This window comes from Pan paniscus, chromosome 23 (genome assembly GCF_029289425.2).
Source record: "Pan paniscus chromosome 23, NHGRI_mPanPan1-v2.0_pri, whole genome shotgun sequence".
Taxonomy (NCBI): domain Eukaryota; kingdom Metazoa; phylum Chordata; class Mammalia; order Primates; family Hominidae; genus Pan; species Pan paniscus.
Genome location: NC_085927.1, coordinates 56838341 through 56864476, shown reverse-complemented (window position 1 = coordinate 56864476; position 26136 = coordinate 56838341). Strand labels below are relative to the sequence as shown.

At 50.3% G+C, this 26136-nt stretch overlaps 1 protein-coding gene across 7 annotated transcripts in view; it reads right to left on the bottom strand.

The window, feature by feature from the left end:
• Positions 1-26136, bottom strand: part of TBC1D22A (TBC1 domain family member 22A) — a 419760-nt gene that overhangs the window by 161267 nt on the left and 232357 nt on the right. For 5 of the 7 annotated variants that reach the window (XM_003812372.6, XM_055106057.2, XM_014343350.6 and 2 more), the window contains one exon: positions 21335-21410. In XM_003812372.6, the coding sequence (XP_003812420.3) occupies positions 21335-21410 (76 nt within the window). Of the gene's footprint in view, positions 1-15326; positions 21411-26136 lie in introns of those variants that run through there. The other 2 variants (XM_063603161.1, XM_063603162.1) reach the window with 1 other exon arrangement.

The following is a 26136-nucleotide window of genomic DNA, read 5'->3' as shown; positions in this document are numbered from 1 at the left end:
GTGACCAGTAGGTTGTGTGAGGCAGGGGCAGCACATTAGTGGCCCTGGTGGTTTGCACGGCTGTTCCTCCCATAAGAATGCGAGCTCGTGACGACGTGAAATCTTTCCATTCCTTTCCATCCCTAGGCCCAAAGAGCAAGACCCAGTAAAAGTTTTCCATGAATGGATGGATGGATCGATGGATGGACTGATGGCTGAGACGTGGGTGGGGGGGTGGATCAAGGCAGCGGGGAAGGATGGAGGGTTAAGGGAGAGGGGAGGATGGAGGGTTAAGGGAGAGGGCATGATGGAGGGTTAAGGGAGAGGGCATGATGAAGGGTTAAGGGAGAGGGGAGGATGGAGAGTTTAGGGAGAGAAGAGGATGGAGGGTTAAGGGAGGGGGAAGGATGGAGAGTTAAGGGAGAGGAGAGGATGGAGGGTTAAGGGAGAAGTGAAGGATGGAGGGTTAAGGCAGAGGGGAAGTATGGAGGGTTAAATGGGTCAGCCAGTGAGGGATGGATGGGTAGGATGGATCATCCCAGCATACCTTCAGGGAAAAGCACTTTCCAAACCACGTCCTTCCCTGCACACCCCCACTGCTCACACCACTGCCCACAACGTCTCTATCCCACATGCCCCATATCACTACCCCTGCCTGCCCACAGCCCCCACTGCTGATTCTGCTGCCCCATCCTCCCTCCCTGCACACCCACACTGCTTCCTCTGCCCCCAAACACCTATATGAGACTCAGCACCAATGTCCCAACCTCTGCACAGCTTTCTCTGGACACTTCTTCAACTCAGTCCTTCACGCTCGCTGTCACAGAAACTACAGCCAGTGACGGCTCCCGTCTGTCCTCCCAATCTGCCATCTCATCAGAGAAGAGTTCCCTAAGAAGGACCTTGTCTAGCTCATCACTGTCTACTCAGGTCCCAGCACACAGTGGACGTTTCACAGATGCTTGCTGAAGTGTGAGGGTGTTCATGTCCTGATCCCGAAGCCACCAGGCTGGGAGGGAGTGGGAGGCACAAGCAGGTGCTGGGACCGCTGGACAGTGGAGGGGTGCTGCCTGCTCCACCCAGCGCACTGGGAGGCCACTCAGAAAGTGAACAAATGCAGGCTCCGTGCTCCCTCCCTTCACTGGATGTGGGCGCCAGGCCAGCTGGGAGGCGCGGGAGTGAAGAGGGGCTGTGGCTGGTCTTGCTCACTGTCTTCTGCACCAGAGCCTCCAACGCTACAGGGGCTGGATAAGACTTGCTGAGTAACTGACTCCAACGAGCACGGGGGCTGTCAGGACCCCACAGTGAGTGCTATGCTGACAGGAACATCTGACTAAGACAGGAGGAGGATGAGGGGAAGGAAAGGAGAACTGCTTAAGTATGCCACATACTGAATTCCTCCAGATACATGTGAGTGACAGGCGAGGGCCCTGAGGATCCCGTGTTTCCACTCGTCCCACCCAGGATCCCAGTCGCCTTCATTTTCAGCAGCCTTGGCCCCGCCCACCACCAGGACCCACTCCTCATGGCGATGACGGCCCGTGAGCAGGAGACATGGTGGTGGGGGAGTGCTACCAAGCCAGTGTCCCGGCTCACACATCTTTAGAGCCCAAGCCTGATGTTCTTAATGCCTCATGGTGCTCAGCGACGTGGCCTAAGTGGCCATTCACTAAACAGCCACCAACAGTGACTGACTCACATGAATGTGTGTCGTCAGCCCAAGCAGGGGAGAGAGTGGGACGGACAGACGGACTGGTTCCAAGAGGCAGGACAGCCGAGCCGAACGGCAGGCAGAGAAGAGGAGGCTTAAATTAAAAGCAGTCTAGCCAATGTCTGTCTCCTCAGATTCCATTAAAATGGGGACACCTGTACTCTTCATGCAGTGACTGATGTCACTGAAACAACAAATCAAGGACAAAAACTAGAATGAGACGTGATGGGCTTGCGTGTGCGCCCAGAACAGACCAACGGCACAGATCCACACGCATCCAGCAGAACACGCAGAAACTCCGCTGCAGACGAAACACAGGGAAAACTCCGCCCCTCCATGGGCGCCCCTTCCATGGATAGGAAGAACAGAAGTGCCAGCAGCCACACTGACGCAGGGGAAGCAGGAACGGCAAGAGTCAGGTCGCTCTGGGCCCCCACGCCTGGCACAGGCCTCAGTGCCCAGAACGAGGTGCCTGAGCAATCTCTGGGGCACCTGCCCACACCAGAGCTTCCTGGGAATGTGACTGCCCATTACAAACTACTTCTGCTCCACCTCCATATCCATAAGCAGCCCCACCACTGCAGAGGTGTCCACAGGCAGCATGCAGGAATGGAACGTATTAAAGGGACGTTCGCGGCTACCAAGAGAGCAGGACAAAGTTACCTGGGCACTGAGCTCCAAACCTTTTAAATAATAAATGAAAGGTGTTTAAAAATGAGATTCCTTTATCAAAGGATAAATTTCCAGGGAAGTTTTATTTATCACCATCACATTCAAAGAACTAAGAGGCCCCTTACCCCATTCTGACAGAAATGAGTTCTTTTCACTTTTCTAGCACTGAAATGTAACCACAGATCCCTGAAAAATTCTCACTTCTCGTAACGCCTTAGACTGGGAGCAAATCACAATTTCCTCTGTTTTCTGATGGGTCACACAAAGCCTGAGTGTCCCCACCTCACTCTCTCCCCACCTGGCATTCCCACAGCACACAGGATCCACGGCTGTGACTGGAAGCGCAGCAATGTGAGCCCGGCTCCACCTGAGAGGACGGCAGGGCAGACACAGGAAGGACTCGTGCAGCGGACAAAGGACAGGAGCTTGGTGGGCTCCTGGATCCTAAGTGGAAGAGCTTGGGGACGGCAGAGTTCTGGAACCTCCCGCTGACACTATTGGGCAAAGAGCTCGGTGTCCTACAAGCACATACTGCCCTTCCCAGCCCAGCCCTGTCAGGATGAGCCAATGGAGGGGCTCATTCTCCAGGGACACCTGAGCAAGCTGACTGGGGCAAGGACTGTATTCAAAACACTTAACAGTGAGTATCATGAAGGCAGCTTCCCTGGGCCACATGAGGGTTCCTTGGGGGAGGGCCAGCCAGCTGTAGGTAACCACTCATGTAGCGGGGAGGTGGGGGATGAAGACCAAGCACGTGCCCGCCAGGATGATGGCACCCACAGCAGGGTCTGGGCTACCCTGCCAGGCTGCCTGACAGGTCACCAAGTGTGACAGGGGCTTCCTGGGAACTTTTGCCCACCAAAGTTCCCAGGGCTGAAACAAAGGGCGTGCACTCAGGAGTTCAGGGCGCCAGTGCCCACTGTAAAAGCTTCTACAATCTTAACAACCGGGCACCCTGGCATGACTGGAGGGCTGGACTCACAGGAAGCGTGCCGGGACAGAACCAGGGAAGTGCATGTTGCTGACTCTTCAGGAACCCCTACTTCCATCCTTAGTGGCTCTGCCATCCCAGGGGGGCACGTGGAGTGTGGAGGGCCAGTGGACGCCAAGGAGACCAGGTAGGGGGCTGCAGGGGCCTGAGTGGCAGATAAGCAGAGGCTGCATTCCCCAGGGATTAAAGGGGAAGAGACAGATGGACATGAGGAGAAGCCCAGGCTCCTCAGCTGACCTGGCTCCAGGCTACATAGGGCAGCGTAAGGCCAAGACCCCGAAATGCTCCAGATGCCAGGCTGCTTCAAGGATGGAGGCTCCCTTCTCCTCCTGGCTGAGACCACCACGGGGCGGCTGGTGGCCAGGGATGTTGGATCTCTCATCCTGCAGGTCTGCCTCTTGGATGCTGGGCCCTGGCTTCCCGGCTGCTGCTGTCCGGGAGCAGCCCGCATGGACACCGCACAGTAAAACGTGTTCAACCAGAACAATTATATGTGTGTGGTCGCAAGACAAGAAACAATTCCTTCTGGAGCTCTCTCTCTGCTCACAGAGCTATGATGGGAGAACAGCTAGAGCAAGATCAAGTAGAAAATTACAGATTCCAGCTGAATTGCAGGTTTCCTCGAAATTAGAAGGGAGGCGCCAAGTGTAAAACGGGGTGGGCGTGGCCTCCTCACACCTCTATAATTCAGTCATTTAAACAGAGGGCCGAAGGCATTCATTGTTCCTGAAATGCTTTGAGCGTGTGAATTAAATAAAGCGAGCCACCCTCCCCAGGCAGCTTAGGCAGAGGGACCCTCGGGAGTCTCGCACTCCTCTAGGCGCCCCCAGGCACCTGCGCCAGGAACCGCATCCTGGCTGTCAAAATCACCAAGCCCATGGCTGACACAGGCCACCTTCAGCACCATGTCCGGTCACACACTATCACTTGCTGGGGGTGTGCGATGTGTGACTCCGACGGTGGCTCTGTGCCCCCAAAACACCCTGCTGCGACCAGTTTGTCCCGCAGGTGGGGCACAGGAACACCTGGGCCATGTACACGAGTTACAAGAGGTGAACCTATGGGTCCCAATTCCTTCTGCTCTGTGCAGGTGTGTGCACAGGTGCCAGGGAGGACAGGGCCAGTGAACATAAGCCCCTTGGGGCCCTCAGTCACCCAGGCAGCTCAGAAGGGAGAGGGAGGCTCTGTTTGTAGCTGGGCGTGTCCCAAGGACATCAAGAGGCTCCCTGGCAGAATATGGCTGGGGGAGGCCCCCACATGGCAACAGCTAGAGACTGGAGCAGTCCCCCCCACCACACCCACCCCACACACAGGCCGCGCTGGAGCCCTGGCTGAGGGGCAGCAGGCAACAGGTCCAGAGACGACAGACCCAAGCTCCAATCCTGACTCCAAGTTTCACCTGCATGACTCGGACAAGAGTCCCCTCTCAGCCTCAGCATCCCTGTTGGTCAGGCGGAGATACTGTTAGTTCGGACCTAACAAGCTGCCGTGAGAAGTAAGTGAGATGAAGCATGGGGCTGCTTGGTGGGGCACAGGGACAGTAGGCTTAATGAGCAGTGAGCGCTGAGCGCTGGAGGGAGCTGCCCCTACCCCAGGGCCCTGACATGGCTGCGAGCGGGAGCCACCTCAATACAAAAGCGCACTCACGGCATGCCCAGCGGGGACTGATGGGGCCCTGGGTCTAGTCTGGGGCAGCACAGACTGAGGCCTGGGGCTATGGGAGTCATCAGAGGACTCTGGACACCTGTATTCACCTCTTCCCGTCCCAGCACCTCACAAAAACCACAGAAGAGTCAACACTCAATGCACACAAGGAGGGGAGAAAGCCAGATGGGAGGACCTGGGAAGCAGATGGAGGAGTGGTCCTCACGGGGCCTGAGAAAGCAAAAGCCCGGGCCAGCGCTGCAGAAAGCCAGGGGCAGCCCGGATGCACCTGATGAGCCCCCATCAGAGACTGGCAGCACTGTGCATCCCCAAAGAGGGGCATGGCGGGGACACAGGAGTGTGGTCTGTAATCAGCAGCTAGACCCCACAGCCATCCCTGCACATCCCCACACGCCCCACTGCCTGGGTCCAGCGCCCACCCCCAGATCACCAGAGCTTCCGCTCAGCAGAGGGTCAAACCGAGGGTCTCTGGATGGGGAGATCCAGGCACAGCAGAGTGGGAGGACTGGCCGTGTGCAGCGACACAGACCTCTGACTGCAGAGGGAGGCCTAGGTGACTGTGGGTCTGAGAAGAGTGGGAATGTCCCTTACCCTGAAGGGTTGAACCAGAAGGAACTCACAGTCCAGGGTCTAGAGAGACGAGGGGGTAGAGAGGAGTAGAAAGACGGGATGTGCCCTCCAATGCTGGGACCAATGCCTTTTATTTCAGGACCAATGGCTTATGGTATGGAAAGGAAAATGACCCCATCAAAATAAACTGTCCTCATCCCCAGCAAGCCCTGGCCCGGAAAGGCAATGCATTTCCACCTGCAATGCGGCCTCCTAGCCTGATTTTAAGAGGGACACTGGTTCCTTAAAATGAAGAAGAGAAAAGACACAGTCTCTCTAGCTACTTGTAACCATGATCAGCAACGACTTTGGGAATCACTTCAAAACCAGTCTGACGGCCTACATTTGAAACCACGACAGCTCTTTCTTGCTAAGGTCAAGGAGAATCACTTTATTTGTATGTCTCTACTTACAATTTAATTAACTATTCTCAGTTTAGCAATAAACCCCAAACATCAGTCTCGGTGTGGAGAGTCACAAAGATATCATCATAAGGAGAAAAGTGGCTGGATCATGAGCCAGGGAGGCCTCACGTGTTTGCATTTCATTACACACAGCATGGTCACCACCACTTCCTGGTGGTAAACACACTCCACACTTGAGCAGCTAAAAAGAAAAATGCTAACCGCAATTTGGCTGTTCCCACTCCCAGCACCTCAAAGATCCTGCGAAGGAAGCGACTGGGACAGACGCAGCGGAAGAGGCAGCGCCCAGCAGCTCCGCAGCAAGCGCTATGTCCAGCTCCACTCCCGCACGGGGTGGGAGGCTGGAGGGCCAGATGCAGGGAGCCCTCTCCCGGTCCACCCCAGCTCGGCTGTAACTGGAGCACGATGGCTTTCCAAAAGCCGTACGACAGACTGGGTGGGGGTGGCCAGAGGATCTCAGAGGACCCTCTGCTCCGAACAGCAAGTTTTTTATGATTCTGTGCTAAGTACAGGCCTGGAAGGATGAGCTCCCGGAACAACTGTTAATGTCCCGTCCTCTAACGTAGGGCAGAATGTCCTCCGCGGTCATGAGCCAACTACACATCAGCACGAGCTCTGAAAGAATAAGCTACTCCTTTTGTCCTGCAGGGGGCTGAAGTGTGGTCCTACCTGAAGGCCACAGTCCAAAAGTGGGATGAAAGCTGTCCCTCAGTTTTAAGAAAATGAATCTCTCTCTACTTGTTCAGGAGGAATACCTTAAAATGAGCTGAAATTGGAAGGAATGCAGGAAGGGCCGGGAAGGCAGCAGGGCTTAGAAAGAAACAGAGTAGAGAAACAGGTGAGGGCCATGGAGGACCCCAGTGACAAGGCCATACCCCTCTTCCAAAGCACCACTCTGGGCACAGAGGCGTGATTCCGAGGGCCCAGGACGACAGTGAGGGACCTGACAATAATCCCCTGGTGCCCGGGGACCTCAGGGAAAGCCTGGCAGGTTCAGGACGGGGACAGAGAAGAACGCACCAGTGCTGGGCTAGTCTGGGTTTTAATGGCTCAGGGGCAGGAGGGCTGGGGGGATGTGAGCCCCAGGACCCTCTGACTCATGGAATCTTCTGTTCAGACTTTTGCCAGCTTTTCACAGCGGAACCAAACATTTCAAAGCACCTTGGCAGGCATCACCTCCTTTGACCATCTTAACAACTTTGGGGTGGTGGAAAATAAATGTGAAGATTGTCGCTCCAGATCAAGGCTCAGATCAAGGAAACACAGCCTCTCCTCCCAGCATGATGGTCGATTGCTGGGAGAGGCCAGTGAACCCGAGGGGCCCACAGGTGAGTGTACAGGGAAGGGTGTGCAGAATCAGCTGGGGGCGGGGTGGGGACAAGGCCACCAGGCGGAGCGGGGTGGGAAAGGATTTACTTTGAGGCAAGACAATTCTCAGATGTAAGCAAGGGAGTCAGCAAGCATCCTCGTCATTTATACTAGATACGTAACACTGTATTCTGTCACTTTTACAGGGGATGTAGCAGCAGCATAGGCTGCACTGGTAGAATTACAGAGCTTTTCCACACATGCAGATTTTCTATTCTATGAATTAAAGGGCAGTAGGATGAGGATTTGAGATCCTCAGGGAAAACAAAAGCTAAGGAGAAAACCCAAAGAAAATCATAAACATCTGGAGACGAAAGTAACAACAGAGAAACTGCTTTAAATCCCCACTCCAAACATCCTCTTTAAGCAGGGGAGTGTCACCCATGAGCTATGTTGAAGCAATGTGAAGCCACACAGGCTGCTGGAGCCCTAACGTGCAGGCGGCTCCATTAAACACTTATCCCTCAGTTCCCCAACATTTGCTGAGGCCGCTCTAGAAACTGGGCATTGGTTATGGGGAACATCGGGGTGAAAATGTAGGCATGTGGTCGAAGCCAAAAAAGAAGCAACGACCACTCCTCACTTCAAAAGGGCACATTCGACCTTCTAATCTCCCAGTTCTCAGGGTCATGAGGTGGGCGGGGCACCATAAGGCACAAGATGCTGGTCAGGAGTCCCAGGAGGAAGCGCGGGGAGTGGAGGTAGAGGGCCCGACCACAGGCACAGCTGCAGGCTGCGGCTCCCAAGGAAACCCTGGAGCAGAGACAGGCAAGTCCCCTGAGCCCACAGGACACCCCAAGGCTGCCCAAGTAGGTAGGGAGGAACTGGGAGGGCTCTCTCCTGTGCACCAACCCAGGATGGGCAGCGCTGGAAGCAACCTGGAGATCATCCAGCCTGCGGGGAAGCTGAGATCAGTGATAGGCAGGACTCTGAGCACGGGGATGGGGCCCATTTATGCAGTTGATGGGGCCGTTATGAAAAGTCAGCAAAATGATACAGATAAAGAGCTGAGAACAGTGCCCAGTACACTGCAGGCACTGAATCAATGCTAGCTGCTATTATCATCATTCCCAGCAGCAGCCCAAGGCCAGAGTCAGGGACCAAGGCTGAACTAGAATCCAGGTGTATATTCCTAATATATTATTTTTGGGATTACATGAAACTTCTATTTCTTTGATTTTTTTGTTGTTGTTGTTCTATATAATGCATCCCTCTTCCCAAAAATGCAACAAAATATCCATTTAGAGTTTCAATGGAAAGCACATTAAATCAGCTTGACTTAAGAAACTCAGGACATCCATCCAACAAGAGAGCAAATTCCTGCCTGGGGTAGCCTGGAACCCAGGCTGCAGACAGGTTCACCAAAATGATTCCAACAGACAATGATAAGCAGAGTCACCTGGGTCACAGAAGAAACAGCCATGTTCAACTGTGAAGGCCTGCTAAGCAGAAGGGGACCAAGACTCTGCCTGAACCAGGAGACCAGGAGCACAGGAATGCAGCCCTTGCCAGCACACACAGCACGCCTCCCAGAAAGTCCACACACATCTTAGGTCGCACATAACGGCAATTACGCATGTGCCTCGCCAATTGTCATGTCCTTACGTCTCAGATGAAATATCACTATCATTTCAAACGCTCAGCTCTGCCCTTCTGGAGCCTAATGAGGACGAGAGCCGGGGGGAGGGAGCCACACTGCCTGTTCCCCGGCCTGGCTGCGCTGCTGATTTATCCTCTGCTTCTCGGCTGCTTACTTTGTAGGGGTAATAAAAATATTTCCACCAGGGTGGTAATAAAGCTGAATCTAGTTTCCTAGCTGTAACTGAATTCTATCTTAAAAGAATAAGTCAATTTTAACCTTACGAGGTAGTCAAGACAACTTTCAGAGAAATTTCATTAAAATCACATTTAACCTGAATTAAAAACACAGGAAAGGGAAAGTGTTCAGGTACATAAAGCCGTTTCCCACACAGGTGGAACCATTCTCCAGTACCGCGTTTTGTTGGCATTTTCTTCCTTATAGGTGAAAGTGTAAGATATGACTAATAACAATGGCCACTGTCACCTCGGTGCCCCTGACTCAGACTCAGCCAGTGTCTTCCACTCCAACCAACCTCCCTGGGGGCTGGACAGAAGGGGCTGCCTCAGGAGCAGGCATGGACAGGGCCCTTGGCAGCTCAACAAGGTCCAACGTGGGAGAAGCAGAGCCCTTCAGACTAAACTTCCAACACTCAGCCCCACCATGGACCCATCCTGCTGTACAGTTCGTTGATGGTGATGAGGGTGATGAAATGATGGTGATACTGATGATGACGGTGGTGGTGATGGTGATGAAATGATGCTGGTGATAGTGATGATGATGGCGATGATGGTAATGATGACGGTGATGAAATGAGGGTGATAGTGATGATGATGGTGATGACAGAAATCACGGTGATGGTGATGATGATGATGATGGTGGTGATGACATAATGATGGTGATGATGGTAATGATGACGGTGATGAAATGATGGTGATAGTGATGATGATGGTGATGACAGAAATGATGGTGATGGTGATGATGGTGGTGATGGTGATGATGATGGTGGTGATGACATAATGATGGTGATGATGGTAATGATGGTGATGGTGATGAAATGATGATGGTGATGTGATGATGATGGTGGTGATGACATAATGATGGTGATGATGACATGATGGTGGTGATGATGGTGTTTATGATGCTGGTGATGACAATCATGATGATGGTGATGATGCTGCTGATGGTGATGATAATGACAATAATGGGTACTAACACTGCATGAGACTTAAGTGCTCCAGGCACTCCTGTAAGTACTTTACTCCCATGACCCGTCATGCATGGGGAAACAAGGGCTAGAGTGGGGACATTCCTCACAAAGCCAATCCTCCAGTATACAACACAGCCTGAAAGTCAACCCAAGTCTGCCAGCTTCCAAACTCCAAGCTGTTACTCCACAGAGCTGAAGAGTAGATTAGAATAAGCCAGAAATGTTCGAGAATTATTTCTAATAAGTCCTTTCCTCCTCTAACCCACAAACTAGTCCCCAAACCAAAATCTCCCATTGTTGCTCCTGGCCTGGCATTTTCGCTGTCACTCAGCCACCAAAACGTAGGGAACTAATTTCCTTCTAACTTCCCGGTGGGAGGTCAGCCTGTTCCTGAGGTTTCTACCAGTTTAGAGGCACCAGCTTGTTTGCTCTACCTGGAAGAAGGGACAGAAGGCTCTCCTGCCTCTCTCAACGCCTGCACCCAGGCCTCACTCCAAGGGGCCAGCACTGGCTGCCTTGAGATCATCAGGAAGCACCCTGGGCAGGGACAGGCTGCCTTCCAGATGCAGCCTTGCCCCTTGCTGCAGCCCATCGTTGTCCTATCCTTCCTGCAGATACGGACCAGGTCAGGGTTAGGATGCTCTGCACAGCACGTGGGCAGATACACTGGACACAGAGGCTGCCTTACAAATCAGCCCCCACAAAGACTGGTCCTGAAATGTGGATCCAAGGGAGGCGTGAGAAGGCCCTGTCCTGGTTCAGGTCCCAGGCAGGGTCTCCAGGCCAACTCTATGAGGGAACTCTATACCTGGGGAGAGCTGGCAAGTGCCAGTTATCAAGGCCACACCCACAGCTGTCTGCATCTGCTCCCTCCAGGCTAGAAAATGAATGGAGAGGGCTGAGAAAAGGGCACCTGACCCCAAGATGCTCACATCCTCAACCCACAGCACACTGAGAGCTCCACACAGAACAAACATAACAAACATTGGAAGGATCTCATTTTGTCAACAGCCATCTATCATGAACCAGCATTCTGGAGTAAGTCCTTAACGGCCATTTCAATGGACAAAATCCAAATTTGCTGGTGTTTTTTGGTGCCCTTGATTATAAAGCTTCAAAGACTCGATTTCAAAGAGAAATGAAGAGTCCCCTCTTCCTTCCCTCATGGCATTATTTTGATTTGGAAAATGTGAAATATTTGAAACTTGATTCTTCTGCTCCACCTGCCCAAGACAAGAGTCATGCTTCCTGCTAATGAATGATAATGACGATCATTTCTTCCATGAACTGTATCTTGGTCTAAACCCCACACTTCCAAGCTGAATGTTAGTGTTTCCCCAAAATTCCTATGTTGAAGCCCTAACACACAGTGTGGCTGTATCTGGAGATGGGGCTTCTAAGGAAGTGATTAAGATTAAATGCGATTGTGAGGGTGGGACCCTGATCCCACAGGATTAGTGTCCCTATAAGAGATGGCAGAGAACTCCTGCTTGCTCTCTCTCCCATTGCCACCCCTCCCCCCCACCGCCACCCCCACAGGCACCCACCCAGGAAGGGCTATATCTACATGTGAGCAAGAAGGCAGCCTTTTGCAACCCAACCCTAGGGGACAGCCCTCACCAGAAACCAAAGCAGCTAGAACCATCATCTTGGACTTGTGGCATCCAAAACCATGATAAAGTAAACTGTGCTTTAAGCCACCAGCCTGTGGTATGTTATTATGGGTCCAAGCAAACACAAGCCATTTTATCTCTGGGGCAGGAAAGCCTTCCCAAGGGCTCCTCTGCCTCTCCCATGTGCTCTTACAATGCACCTGTAGCTCTGTGACACTTATCAGTCACTGTCGGAAGCAGCTGCCTTTTCATCTGCGCGGTTCCCAGGCCACCCTGCTGGAAACGCTCTGCAGAGGTGCAGGACACATGTTCTGTGCCTGCCCAGTGCCCTAGGCACAGCGAGCCAGCTGTGGCACACTACCAACCCAATTCAGAAGTACTCATGATGGCCCCAAACCAGGAGGAACATCACAGAAGAAAACTCTTCAGGGACCCAGGAGCTTTGGGACCCCTGGGTCGAGGTCAATGTGACAGTGACATTTTTCTGGGATTCTGATAGTGCCTTTTTGTCTTTGGCCTGAAGAAGGGGCCGCCTGCAGACCCCTCCCAGCAGGTGTACCGCACCATCGAGCACATGGCATAGAGTCCTTCTTGGGCTGGCATCTGGCTGTTTCCTGCTTATATGTTATTGTCCCCAGCTCCAAGCTCTCTGAAGCCCAAGCTCCTGTGTGACACTTGTTTCATGGTACTCACCCTTGGCTCAACCCAGCAATACTTCCTCCTACCTCTGAGCAGCACCAAGAACTGGTGTGGTTGGGCACAAATGAAAAGCAGCCTGTCAGGGAAGGCGGCAGGAGGGCAAGAAAGGGTTTTAGACAAAGGAACAGTCAGGAACAAAGGAAGCGCCAAGGCAGAGGCCTGAGAGTCCTGGCTGTGGTATCACATGGCCTAGGGCTGGAGAACGAGGATTGGAGGGTCTGGGGTGCAACCGCCACTAGAGCAGAGGGAGAAAACGCAATGCTGATTAAGGAGCTGAAAGGCAGAAGTCAGCAGCTCCTACAGGGTCAGATCAACGGGGCCGCCACCCTGGGTGGCCGCCATCCGGCCTGGGTGGCCTGAGACGGCCACAGAAGATGTGCTGTGGACGCAGGCTCACAGCCTAAGGTCTCACCACCCGGGGTCACCGCCAAGATCCAGCCAACTACAGGGCGGTCCACCTCCACCCAATTGTGAATACATTCACCAGATCAGTCAAGAAGTCCTAAGCCAGCCTTTCAGAGAATAATAAGATGGCAGAAATGGGCCAGAAATTGACCAAAACTAATGAAGGGCAGCTTCACTTCAAAGCAATCACTGGGTGAGCAGCCTCACTGCGATGCCTGCACTGTGAAAAGTCAAATGAGAAAAGTTTATTTATAGCTCAATCGAAGTCCTTGGCCACCAACAATAATCTCTCCCGGAGGAGACAGGGTGGCCCTCCTCTGACACATCAAGCAACAGAAATGTGGGACCAGCAAGAGCACATTCCCCAAGAACATGGAAACATAAATAGCCTCAAACACAGTGACCATGCCCATGAGATTAACCATCTCTAAAGTGGGTGTGTCTAAATATATGTGTGTGTGTGTAAAGGCATGTGTATAGGGGTGTGTTTGTGCATGTATAGGCACCTGTGTATACGGGACTGTGTGTAGGTGTGTGTATAGGCATGTGTAGGGGTGTGTATATATAAGGGTGTGTGTGTGTGCATATGGGTGTGTGTCTGTGTATAGATGTGTGTAGGAGGTGTGTGTGTATATGGGGGTGTCTGTATAGGCATCTGTGTGTAGCTGTGTATGTGTATGGGGGTGTGTATATGGAGAGTGTGTATATAAGGCTGTGTGTGTATATTGGATACGTGCGTAGGTGTGTGTGTGTATACGGGAGTGTACATGTATATGAGGATGTGTGTATATAGGCATGTAGGTGTATGTGTGTAGGTGTGTATGCATATGTGTACATGGGTGTGTGTGTGGGTGTGTGTGTGTACAGGCATGTTTGTAGGGGGGTGTGTGAGTATACAGAGGTGTGTGTGTGTATAGGTTTGCGTGTATGTTTATATGCATATGTGTGTAGGAGGGTATGTGTGAATATGGGAAGGTGTGTGTTACAGGCATGCATGTAGGTATGTCTAGGTGTGTGTAGGTATGCGTGTGTATATGGTGGGTGTATAGGCATGTGTGTATAAGGGTGTGTGTTATGGGGTATGTGTATATATGTGTATTGGTGCGTGCATAGGGGTATGTGTGTACAGACATGTGTGGAGGTGTGTGTATATATGAGGGGTGTATGTGTATAGGCATGTGTGTAGGGGGTGTGTGTATAGCAGTGTTTGTGTGTATAGGCATGTGTGTATATATGAGGGGTATGGATATATGGCAGGTGTGTATAGGCATGTGTGTATAGTGGTATGTGTATATACAGGCATGTGTTTGTGTATAGACACGTGTGTAAGAGTGTGTGAACACAAAGGTGTGTATGTATACAGGCATGCATGTATATGTATGTGGCAGGTGTGTGTATATGGTGGGTGTGTATAGGCCTGTCTATACGTATAGGGGTGTGTGTGTATAAAGGCATGTATGTGTATGCATATATGACAGGTGTGTACAGATGTAAGTGTGTGTGTATATAGGGATGTGTATGTAGCTGTATGTGTATATGGCAGGTATGTATATATAGGGGTGTGTGTATATAGGCACTTGTACAGGGGTGTGTGTGTGTACAGTACTGTGGGTGTATCTATACATGGCAGGTGTGTGTACAGGCACTTGTGTAGGAGTGTGTGTGTATATAGGCATCTGAGTGTGTATATAGAGGTGTGTATGTAGGTGTGTGTATGTGTATATGGCAGGTGTGTGTATGTATGAGGGGTATGTGTGTATATAGGCATGTGTGTAGGTGTGTGTGTATACAGGCATCTGAGTGTGTATACAGAGGTGTGTATGTGTATATGGCAGGTGTGTATGCATGAGGGGTATCTGTGTATACAGGCACATGTGCAGGGGTGTGTGTATAGGAGCCTGCCTGTGTATATGGCAGGTGTGTGTATAGGCATATGTGAAGCAGTGTGTGTGTATAGGCATGTGTGCAGGGTGTGTATGTGTATATGGCAGGAGTGTGTATACAGGGGTATGTGTAGGGCTGGGTATGTATACAGGCATGTGTGTATGTATAAGGGTTGTGTGCAGGGGTGTGTGTATATAGCAGTGTATGTATATGTGTATGTGGCAGACGCGTGTATATAGGGGTGTGTGTATGAGGGGTTGTGTATGTATGAGGGTTGTGTGCAGGGGTGTGTATATAGTAGTGTGTGTATATGTGTATATGGCAGATGCGTGTATATAGGGGTGTGTGTATGGGGGTGTGTGTGTTTATAGGCATGTGTGTAGGTGTGTAGGAGGGTTGTGTATAGGGGTGTGTGTATATGTGTATATGGCAGATGCGTGTATATAGGGGTGTGTGTAGGGGTGTGTGTATGTATGAGGAGTATATATATAGGCATGTGTGCAGGGGTGTGTGTATAGGAGTGTGTATGTGTATATAGCAGATGTGTGTATAGGCATCTGTGAAGGGGTGTGTGTGTACATGAGGGTGTGTGTGTATACAGGCATGTGTGTAGGGGTGTGTGTATATAGGGGTGCATCTGTAGGTGTGTGTATATGTATCTGGTGGGTGTGTGTGTACAGGCACGTGTGCATAGGGTGTGTGCGTACAGGCACGTGTGCGTAGGGTGTGTGCGTACAGGCACGTGTGTGTAGGGTGTGTGCGTACAGGCACGTGTGTGTAGGGTGTGTGCGTACAGGCACGTGTGTGTAGGGTGTGTGCGTACAGGCACGTGTGGGTAGGGTGTGTGTATACAGGCATGTGTGGGTAGGGTGTGTGTATACAGGCATGTGTGTGTAGGGTGTGTGTGTGTATACTTTAATTTCAAATAACACATTACATTTAAGGCCACATTCTTGTCATCTGTAACCTCGGGGAGCAAAGGGTAACCTAGAGCTCCAGCCTGGGTCTGAATTCCACTTCACCCCACTCAGAACTCACCCCTGGAGGATTACCAGATAAATACAGAAGAATCAGTGAACTCTGAATTTCAGTGTGTGCCAAACACTGCTCAGGGCATACTTATATTAAAAAATTGTTCACTGTTTATATGAAATTGAAGTTTAACTAGACGTTCTCTATTTTTATTTGCTCAGTCTGGCGTCCCTAGCCCTTGGAGGTTCCGTGGGGTTAGAAGGTAGAGAGATGCAGTTGTTTCCATTTTTTACTAAAGAGAGGCGAAGGCACAGTTTGCAGGAGAAAACTCAGAAGGCACATGGCTGTGGCCCATCCTACATCCCCTAGGCGGCCCTGGCGACAGCTTCGATGCTGTTGCTGGGAAGGCCTCTGGGCTGCTGCTCCTTGCAAGCTAAGTTCAGATCAGCCTAGCAACTATCAGGTTTTGCCAGCAGCTCCTCCTGACCCATGAGGGCCTCCTAGCCTTAAGTCCCCTCAGAACAACGTGAGGGTGGAGCCCACCAGAACCGGGGCCCCAGGGAACAGCTCTGCCCACTCCCCTCATCCAACGGTGCCCTGGCACCACCACTGTGGCACCAGAAACAATCCAAGAGCCTCCCTTTTAGTGCCAGTGTCACCCCCAAAGGGACAATTCTCTGATCTGAAATGCAGTTGTTTATGATCTAATCTTAAATCTGAAAAAATCAAGAATGGACATAATGAAATGGACACATCTGCTGAGGTTTCAAATATTCTTTTAAAATACTGAAAAAAGTTCTCTATGGTTTTTTTAATCAAAAAATGTAGCAAATATCTCATTTATACAGACGTCATCTATGTCACAAAAGATGCATGACACTGAGTACCAGGTGGGGCTGGCCCCAGAATTCACACAGAGGGGCTCTGACTCCAGCCTTTGGAAAGGCTAGGGCTGAAGCCCACTCCTCCGGCCATTCTATCATGGGGACAATCAGGGATCATGTGATTCCAGAGGTTAACATCAGACGTGACAGATGTAAAAACAAAATGTACAGGGGACGTCATTAGGATTCACTGCAAAAATGTGGAATTTCAAGTAGGTGTAAGCGTTCTCGATGTAATACGGAGTGGAAATCTCATCGTGTGCTTTATATGCTGAAATTCTATCAGTTGGAGAGTAAATGTACATTTATTATTACAGCAGTAAATTACTAAATAATTGGTGCGAACTGTTGATTTTATACACAAAATCCTTTGCTAAGTAGGGAACAGATTGACAATTAATAGAAATATTGAGAACACATTAGCTAGATAATTTTAGAAAGAACAGCGTACCCTCTTTGAGCCTACAAATGCTTATTAAATTTTAAGTAACACAAGGCAGGATAATACAGATTAGGCGACATCCTAATTCTATTTTTTGTGGAGTTGCTGGACACATGCCCTATTCTAACATAAAACAAAATAAACTTTAAGACTTATATTTAACTTTTAGTTATTTAATTCCACTTAGCCATGAGCCTTGTTTCGAGAATTTTTCAGAAAAATTATTCTTCCTGAAGAAAAATGCCAAGCCCTTAAAATATTCCAAAAGATTATATAAAAGAATTAAATTTGGGGTAAAACTCCAGATTTATGCTCTTATCTCTGAAGTCCTTTCTAGGCTGGTGCCTGTGGAGCTTGGCAGCACTAGCCACCAAATACCCGCTTACAATCATCCACATGTTCTCGGAAGCTGACCTGAATCAAAACGACATATAATGAAACCAATTTTACCATAGGGTGATTGACAGAAACAAGAGGTAAGTTTCAATGGCATATTTCTGGTCACAAAAACATCACCCAACTTTTTTTTTTTTTTCTTTTTTGAGATAGAGTTTCACTCTTGTTGCCCGGGCGGGAGTACAATGGCGCGATCTCAGCTCACTGCAACCTCCACCTCCCGGGTTCATGTGTGTGGGTCACTTTATTTGAAAAAGGTGTTTGGAGTTATTAAAAAAAAAAAAAGAAAGAAAAAAATACAATTTCAGTTGTAACTTCCTCCAGACAAGATTTTGTTTTGCTTCTCACTAGCATTCTGGGGAACTCCAGTATAGAATCATCATAACTGAGGTTCAAACAACCCTGATCCTCTCAGGTTGGAACCTAGATTTTATGAGGGGGTATCACGTCCACTTTGCCCTCACGTGTCACTATTCTGGGTCTCACAAACTGTATGGGCATTTCTCAGATCCCTATCCTGACTAATCGGGTTGGATGCAAGCACTACATGAGGCGCCCAAACCACAACCAGCTTTGGGATGATTTTTCTTCTGCATCAGGAAACACACACCCAGAACACTGGGGGCTTTAGAGCTGGGCATACCTAGCCAGGTCCTAGCTTCACTCTGGCCCAGGAAGTCCTTATTTTGTAGATAGCAATTCAATGCTTTTAAGACATTTCTTTTTCTTTCCTTTTTTTTTTTCTTTTTGCTTTGTTGGCTTAATTTAAAAAAACAAAAAGGTCTTATCCAGTGGGAAATGTGGTTGAAATTATCTAGCCTGCCACGACTGAAAACGCACGTTCCTCCTACTCTCACCTTTTTCTTTCACTCCAAATTCAGTGGCTCCAGTCACCCTCTCTGATTCTGTGGGAACTCATACAATGTCTGTCCCGAAGGATACAGGGGGCTTCCCAGGGAGTTCCCCATCTGCGGGCTTGCCTGTCGCTTTACTCCCTGCCCAGCACACAACCTCGAAGGCTGCCGCCCATCCTCCTTTCCACGCGGCTTCCATTATAGACACAGCCCTCTCTCTTCATTCTCAGCACCTTCGTGTCTCCACAGCAGACTTTTACTAAAGGTTTAGGGATGACAAAGAAGGGTCACAGTACTACTTAAGATAGGAAGAAACTACTCAGAAGTGCTTCTGAGAGATTCTTTCACAACTCCTTACCACAAGAAAACAAGAGTGATGCGGCCCCTCTTCCGATCTCCCCTCTTACCCCTCACCAGGCTTCCCTCCATCCCCAAAACCTCCCCCTCCTCCAGCTCTCTGCTCGCTCCTGATGAGCCCTTATCCTCGCGCCACCACTGCTGAAACTTCCGCTTGACTTTGCAGAGCAATTCAGCTCTTTTCTGAACTATTCCCATCTGGGCAATGTCCTCAAAACCTCTCCATTCTTAATCAACGAGTCCATGAAGATGTTTTCCTTCACCGAATTATCAAAATTTTCTGAAATAAATGCTGTCCTTCTCCTAAAACGCAGAAAAGAGGGAGAGGCTTGGTTTTTGTTTTTGAGATGGAGTCTCGTGCTGTCACCCAGGCTGGAGTGCAGTGGCACGATCTCGGCTCACTGCAAGCTCCGCCTCCCGGGTTCACGCCAGTCTTCTGACTCAGCCTCCCAAGCAGCTGGGACTCCAGGCACCCGCCACCACGCCTGGCTAATTTTTTGTATTTTTAGTAGAGACAGGGTTTCACCATGTTAACCAGGATGGTCTCGATCTCCTGGCCTCGTGATCCGCCTGCCTCGGCCTCCCAAAGTGCTGGGATTACAGGCGTGAGCCACTGCGCCCGGCCTGAGAAGCTTTTTTTTTTTTTTAAGCAATTTTTTCTTCCTAGAATATCCTCTGCCCTTAATAAAATCTTTACAATCCCTGCAAAAGTTCCAACCCACAAATCCTTTCTCTAGGAGGCAAGTGATGAAACAGGTGAGGGGGAGCTTCACGTGGCCGAGACCTGCAGATGCTTCTCCCAAGCTTGCTCAGCGATGATGGCGCCCACCAGTCTGAGAGCTCAAACACGAGAAATTCTGTCTATTTACTGATTTAGCAGCCTGGGTATTCTTATTATGAGGCCATGATAGAAATTCCTTAAGGTTTCATTAGAAGAACAGGAACAAGTTAGACAGTTTAACCTCTCAACGGCAACACACATCTTTCTCTGTTGTGAAGCACTGATCCTTTAAACAAAAAATTGCCATATGAAAATGGCCTACCCAGAGGCTGCGCTGAAAATAAAAATATGATTTACTAAAAAGTACAGATTTCGTTGGGGTTCCTTTGGTTATTGCTGCTGCTCTCTTAAACAATCATCCAGCAAATCCGCAATGTGCTTCTTTCTGAACCACAGCACCAGAGAAAATCAATTCAAGTATTTCCCAAACTGCAGCACTGGAACAAACGAGCACTAACCACAACTGTCTAACCTCCACGAAAACACGAAATACGCCTTCCAGGGGACACAAGTGGAAAAGGAGGAACCTGCTCAGAACGTGTAATTCACATCTACTGCAAATCATACTTCAGAGAACTCAGTGAGGCTGGGGAATGCTTGTGAAAGTGCTGGCAGGGAAAAGAACCCAGCCGCACCCAAACAAGACCGCACGGTGGAGCGTGCGATGAGCGCACACGAACGCACTGACGGAGGCAAAAACGGTATTTTTAACAGATGATGGGTTGAAAAGCAGCTAAACGTAACAATGAAAGTATTATCAGAAGAACTGCAGACAACTTCATAATATGGAAATTAGGTAATCACCATTAGACACAGAGTTAAAAATCAGATTCAATCAAGGAACAAAATGGAGTTTGTAATTTGTAGGAGTCCATTTTAGAATATCACTCAGCAGTTTCCCAAACCGAGCGCCCTTCCCGTGAAGACTGCTGTTACGGCCTTCCGTGCTAAAGGCGCAGGGAGGGGAAAAGGCACAGTGACCGGCAACGCTCAGCGGGCAGGGCCCTGCAAGGCACGTGGCCAAGGCTAAGTTTCCAACAAAGTGCCATTTGTCTCCACATTCTGTGAAATAATTGGCCAAGCGCGCATGGGACTCTTTGTGAAAGAGCATGTCTCTTTTCCACACCTCATCACTGACCAGCTGGTATCACAAATACACGCCCGGTTCTGCTTGGCATCACTTAGTTAATGCTCTGTTCATTAATTTAACAAACTATCAGGAGAATATGCCTGGAACGGGCAAGCATTATCTCTCAGCTTCCATTTAATTAAACTCTGCTATTGTAATATGACAGTCAGCACATCGCAGGGGGAATTATTTTAAAGATGAAGGCAAAAAGTATTTCAAAGCCCCCACTTAAACATGAAAGCACAATCTAAAATTGCCTGAGCACATACTATAATTTTTCTATAATATTAAAGATGTTATTTCCAGACTCAGTAATTAGTTAGATTCCATGGAGAAATTATTCTAGCATCCTTGATAGAAAAATGATGCACAGAGGCAGGGAACAGAGTACGGAAGGACCACCATAAACAACCATCCGTCACCTAGATTATGACAATCACCAGGCTTAATAAGGAGTGAGCACTGCCTGCTTTGGGTGCACACTCACTACTGTCCTGCAAAGTGAATGTACTGAATTCTGATGATATCCCCTTAATAAGAAGAAATAAGAGCAGCTCACGCACGAGCAGCTGTCTCAGAAGGATGCCCATGAGGGATCCTGAGCAGGCCAGGATGCTGCCGGCGGATGAGGACAGCTCCCTGTCCCACCGAGGGCTGAGGGCCACCTCCCCCCGCCCACAGAGAGGGGCTGCGTGGGAAGCTGGCTTACCATCAATCCGGCTCACGAGTTCTTCTAACATTTTCACTTTCATTTGAATCCCAGGTTGGGCAAAGGTGTAGTTGTCCTAAGGAAAAAAGAATAATGTGAATCATATGCATATAAAATAAAACACACTTTCCAAAAGGGAAAAAGGCAGCTGCGATAAAGTGAGCAGCTTTATAATAGGACGAATTCACAGAGACTTTATCTTGAGAAACACGTAAGTGGATGCACCCTGCACAGCACAGCGCCGCTGACTGCTATTTTGAGAAGGGAAAGGCCAGTATTTCCCGATGTCAGGTGATGAGCACGTGCATCTCAGGGAACACTGAATGGTACATTTCTATTTGTAAATGTAAGACACTTACATCTAAATTGAAAAACAGGCATCCATGGGCATAGCTCATTGACCAGAACCATCTGTGGGAACTGACCACCTCGCTGGCCACCTGGACCCTGAGCACTCAGCCCTGCCGGGAACCAACGGCAAAGGTGCCCGGTGCTGACAGCACCATCATCGTGGCCACAGTCCAAATGCTAATGACACAGTCACTGCATGGTTGAAAACAGTGGACATGTGACTTTACTCTCAGAGATATAGTTGGGTGAACTCAGGTGAAGTTCAGACAGTAACATAGGAAGGTCTGCATAGCATCAAAGGGAAGGGGGCCTGGGCAGTTTCAAGTCAAACAGCCCAGGAATGGGGCCTCAGCTCTAGGACTCAGGAGCTGTGTGACCTTGGCAAGTAACATAACCTCTCTGGGCTTCCGTTTCATTACCAATAACATGAGAGTAATAACACTGCCTTCTAGGACTCAGGGAAACAAACAAGTGGAATGTGGAAGAGATTTCAAGACACAGCAGGTACCGGGGCAGTGACAGGTCCATTACTCCTGCTGTCACCACCTAGGAGAGCACACACATGACACTAGGGGGTGCTGCCTCATCCCACAGCAGGAACATGAAGAGGCAGCTCCCATCAACAAGAGAAGGGCATTCCCTATGGAGGCTGCCTTTTGGGCCTCAGCCGGTGGTCGGGGGCATTTTCAGAAGGAGGGTTTCAACCAGACTCGTGGTTAACAGACTTAATCTGTACCCAACAGCAGTGAATGTGGAAGGCAGAATAATAACCAGCCCCAAAGATGCCAAGGTTCCACTCCCTGTAACCTGTGGATGTGTGGCCTTACATAGCAAGGGGAACCAGGGTTGCAGGTGGAACTAAGGTTGCTAATCCATGAACCCGTGGAGAAAGGAGAATCGGGAGGCAGCGAAACAACGGGGGCTGTGCCTGGGGCTCCTGTGGGTTCTGGCCTACGCTTCAAACTCTTTAGTGAGCACACATGGCCTCTGGCCCGGCCAGCACTGGGAGATGACTGCCCGTGGCAGCTCTGCCCTCAGGGAGTGACACTGGGGATGGCCCCATGAGTCTCAGCTAGGGGAAGCCAGGCAGGCCACTGGCCTCAGTAAGGGCACAGGTAATGCAGTCTTGGTCCAAACAGGAGGTGCTGGGCACAGGCAACTGCAGCTCACCAAGTGGGCTCGGGCCACCAGGCAGGTGCTGGCTCGTAGCAGGCAGCATCAGGGCAGCCTTTCCGACAGTGGGGGATGATCTGCTGCCTGTGCGCCTGAGGGGGCAGGGGTCTGCAGGCACCACCTGGCAGGAGGGAGGTGCTGCTTTGCATGGCAGGGGGGCAGGTCTACACGGGCAGCTGTCCATGTGGCACCCGGCATTCAGAGCCCAGGAGGGAAGTTGAAAGACTGATCTGGGCTTGATACTGATACTCCTTTTCCATAGGCTCAGGACTGGAAAACGGTTCAAGCACAGAATTAAGGGTGAGAAGTAAACTAGAGAGTGGTGTGGCAGCCTCCAGTACAGAGAGGTTCCTGGAGGTGGTCAAGCAGGCAGGCCTCCCTGTGCCGTGAGGGGACACGGCCACGGAGTTCACAGAATCCGCAGGTGGAGGAAGGGTGACAGGGCACACAGCAAGGGTGTCAGCCCTCGGGAGGCCCCAGTGACGTGGAAACAGCACTCACAGAACCCCCAGCTCCAGAACCCAGGAGGGGACCCCAGGTAAGACAAACGTGGAGCTGAGCGACTGCCTTCAGGCCGGCAGCATTCCCAAGTCTGGAAAGTCAAATGTGAACACACGCAGCCAGCACTCTCTACGTTTCTCTCTCTCTCTCACACACACACACAAAGTGCGTGCACACACGCAGAGCACACATGACATCTCCTAACAAGAGCAGGCACGGCAGCCGCTGTGGCACAGAACACAAAAAATGCCTACAAGGCCCTGAGGATTTTTCTTTCCCTAGAAATGGAAAATGAGCCGAGTCAGACCTGCCGGCCTGCTGAGGGATTTCTCCCAGGTGGATTTCAAGTGACAGGCTCTGGATTCCAAACTGTCACATCTCTGAGGGCAGAACCACGAAAACTCCGTTTGCCACCTTCACTTAGAATGACGCCAAGGCCCTCCGGTGACCTTGTGTAGCAGGAGGGATGGGCTCCGGGGAGAGGATCTCTGGAGTGACTGCTCCAGGGCCTGGGGATGATATGTTTCCTAGATGTCGTGGGCTGATTCAGGGATAAGCTTGGAGGCCTCCTGAATTTGGCTGTCCAAAATACGGCGTTTAATGGGCAGGACTTTTAGGCCCTGAAGGAGCTGCGATGGTGTCAGTGAGACCCAGGCACCTGTCCGGCTGAGAGGGAGCCGCAGCAACAGTTAAGGACAAATTGTGAGCTTTCGTATATTTGAAATTTAACAGGAGTAAGAAATTTTGGCTCCAGACTTGAATTCCTTTGACTGTCAACATCTTTGGACCTGAACTTGCAATGGTTAGCCTTTAAGACTTAATTTCTCCCCAGAGATTGGATAACAGAAGCACACTGATGTTAAAATTTAGGGCACACTGTGTGTTGCAAGTTTACATCATGTCATTTAACCTCGTGGAGGAATTCTGATAAGCCCGGTTGAACAATGTAGCTGCACAGAATTAAGGGTGAGAAGTAAACCTGAGAGTGGTGTGGCAGCCTCCAGTACACAGAGGTCCTGAGATTACTTAATGAATGTCCGATTCCGACAAATTCCGGAGCCATGGGGAGCACATTCTAACCACCCCACTGGTCTGTCCTGAGGGACTGCGATCTCTTCCACTCCAAGAGAGGCCACGTCCCTGGCTGTCCAGGTCCCTGATGGTTATGTGAATAACAGACAGACCTGGAGTCAGCTTGGAGCGCAGCTGCTGCCTCTCCTGGACTTGCTCTAGCCGCAGAAATGCTCGCCCCATGGAGGCTAAAACGGGGAGAGGCGAAGGTGGGTTCAGCCCCTTGCACTTCTCAGAGGCTCCACAGCAGGTGGGCAGGGCCCGGCCCTCAACACTGGCTCTGATGGGGTGGGTGAGCCTGATGGGTCCTGGGATCAGTCAGCCATTCGGTGGCTCTCCCACTAAGACAGGATTTTAGGCTCTCATTTAGCAGAAATAAAAGTTATTCTTTGCCTCCATCTGGCACAGTTTTGTTTTATTTCTCAATTTGTTCAAAACCCAGGTAGGGAAGACGGATTCTCAGAAATCCAAACAATTAAAAAAAAAGAATGACACCTGAGAGCCAATAACGAAAAGGTCTGCATTTTGAAAGAGAAAATGTTTGCATTTTGAAAGACCTGCAAAGACTGACAGCAATGGCCTCGGCATTCTGGCTTCAGGCTAGGGGCGGAGAAGGCCAGCCTTCAGAAGGCTGCAGCAGGGACGCCCGGCCCCACCCCCGGAGGGCGAGGCGCCAAGGCTAAGACACAGGGGGGTCGGTCTGGGCCCTCCTGGCTCGGGAGGTAAGCCCAGCCTGCAGAAGGCCCCGCTCTGGGGCCAGGAAGCCTTCAAGGGCACTCTAAGGAGGCAGACACCGTGGCCAAGGAATCCAGAGCCAGGTGGCTGAGGAAAGGAGGGAGAAAAGAATGTCCCATGGCCCTCGCAGCAGCCTGTCCCAGGGAGGCACTGACCGCCCAGGCCCTCCCAGCAGCTGCCCGCAGGCTGCACCAAGGCCCCTGGGTAGATCACAGGCTCTGTCTGCTTAAGGCCCGGAAACCAGATTTGCCCTCGGGATACCCCAGCCCAGCACCCCGCCTCCCACACCTGGCACCCACATCACCTGTGCTGGTGAACATGTACCTGGGCAGCAAAACAGGAACTAAGCAAGAATCCTCTACACTTACAAAAATGTCATTAGTAATAATATTAACATTATTCCCTTCATAAAAAGTAAATATGCATGTCCTTTCCAATTGAGATCTGGTATCTTTAAAAAAGGATATAATTTATAAAACATATGCATCAGAGGGAAGAGAGGAAGGGCTGAAGACAACGACCTGTTGTGAAATGTTTCACAGAAGGTAAAGTCTGTGAATATAAATTTTTTAAAATACGCTCAGCTTGCCTTACACCTGTTGCCATTACAACATCACACTCTTCCCGATAACAAATAACACTTTCTGCACTTTTCGGAAGAAAAGTAGAATAAAATTTTCTTAGGGAGCATTTTAGAGAAGAGTCGAAATATAAATTCCTATCAGCTCACCTGGAAGTACCCAGAGTCAAACCTGCCAGCTCACGGAGAAGTTAGACTCCCTCCTGCCTCTCTGACAAAGTGCTCTTCCACCTGGACCAGGGATCCACCTCCCCACAAAGTCCAGCCTCTTCTTTCCAGGCTAATTTCACCGTAACATAGTGTCTTCCCCACATTGAAACCAAATGTGCCTTCCACACCCAGGCCTTGACCTGCCTCTGAAACACCTCAGGAAGTCTTTTCTGCAAGCAAT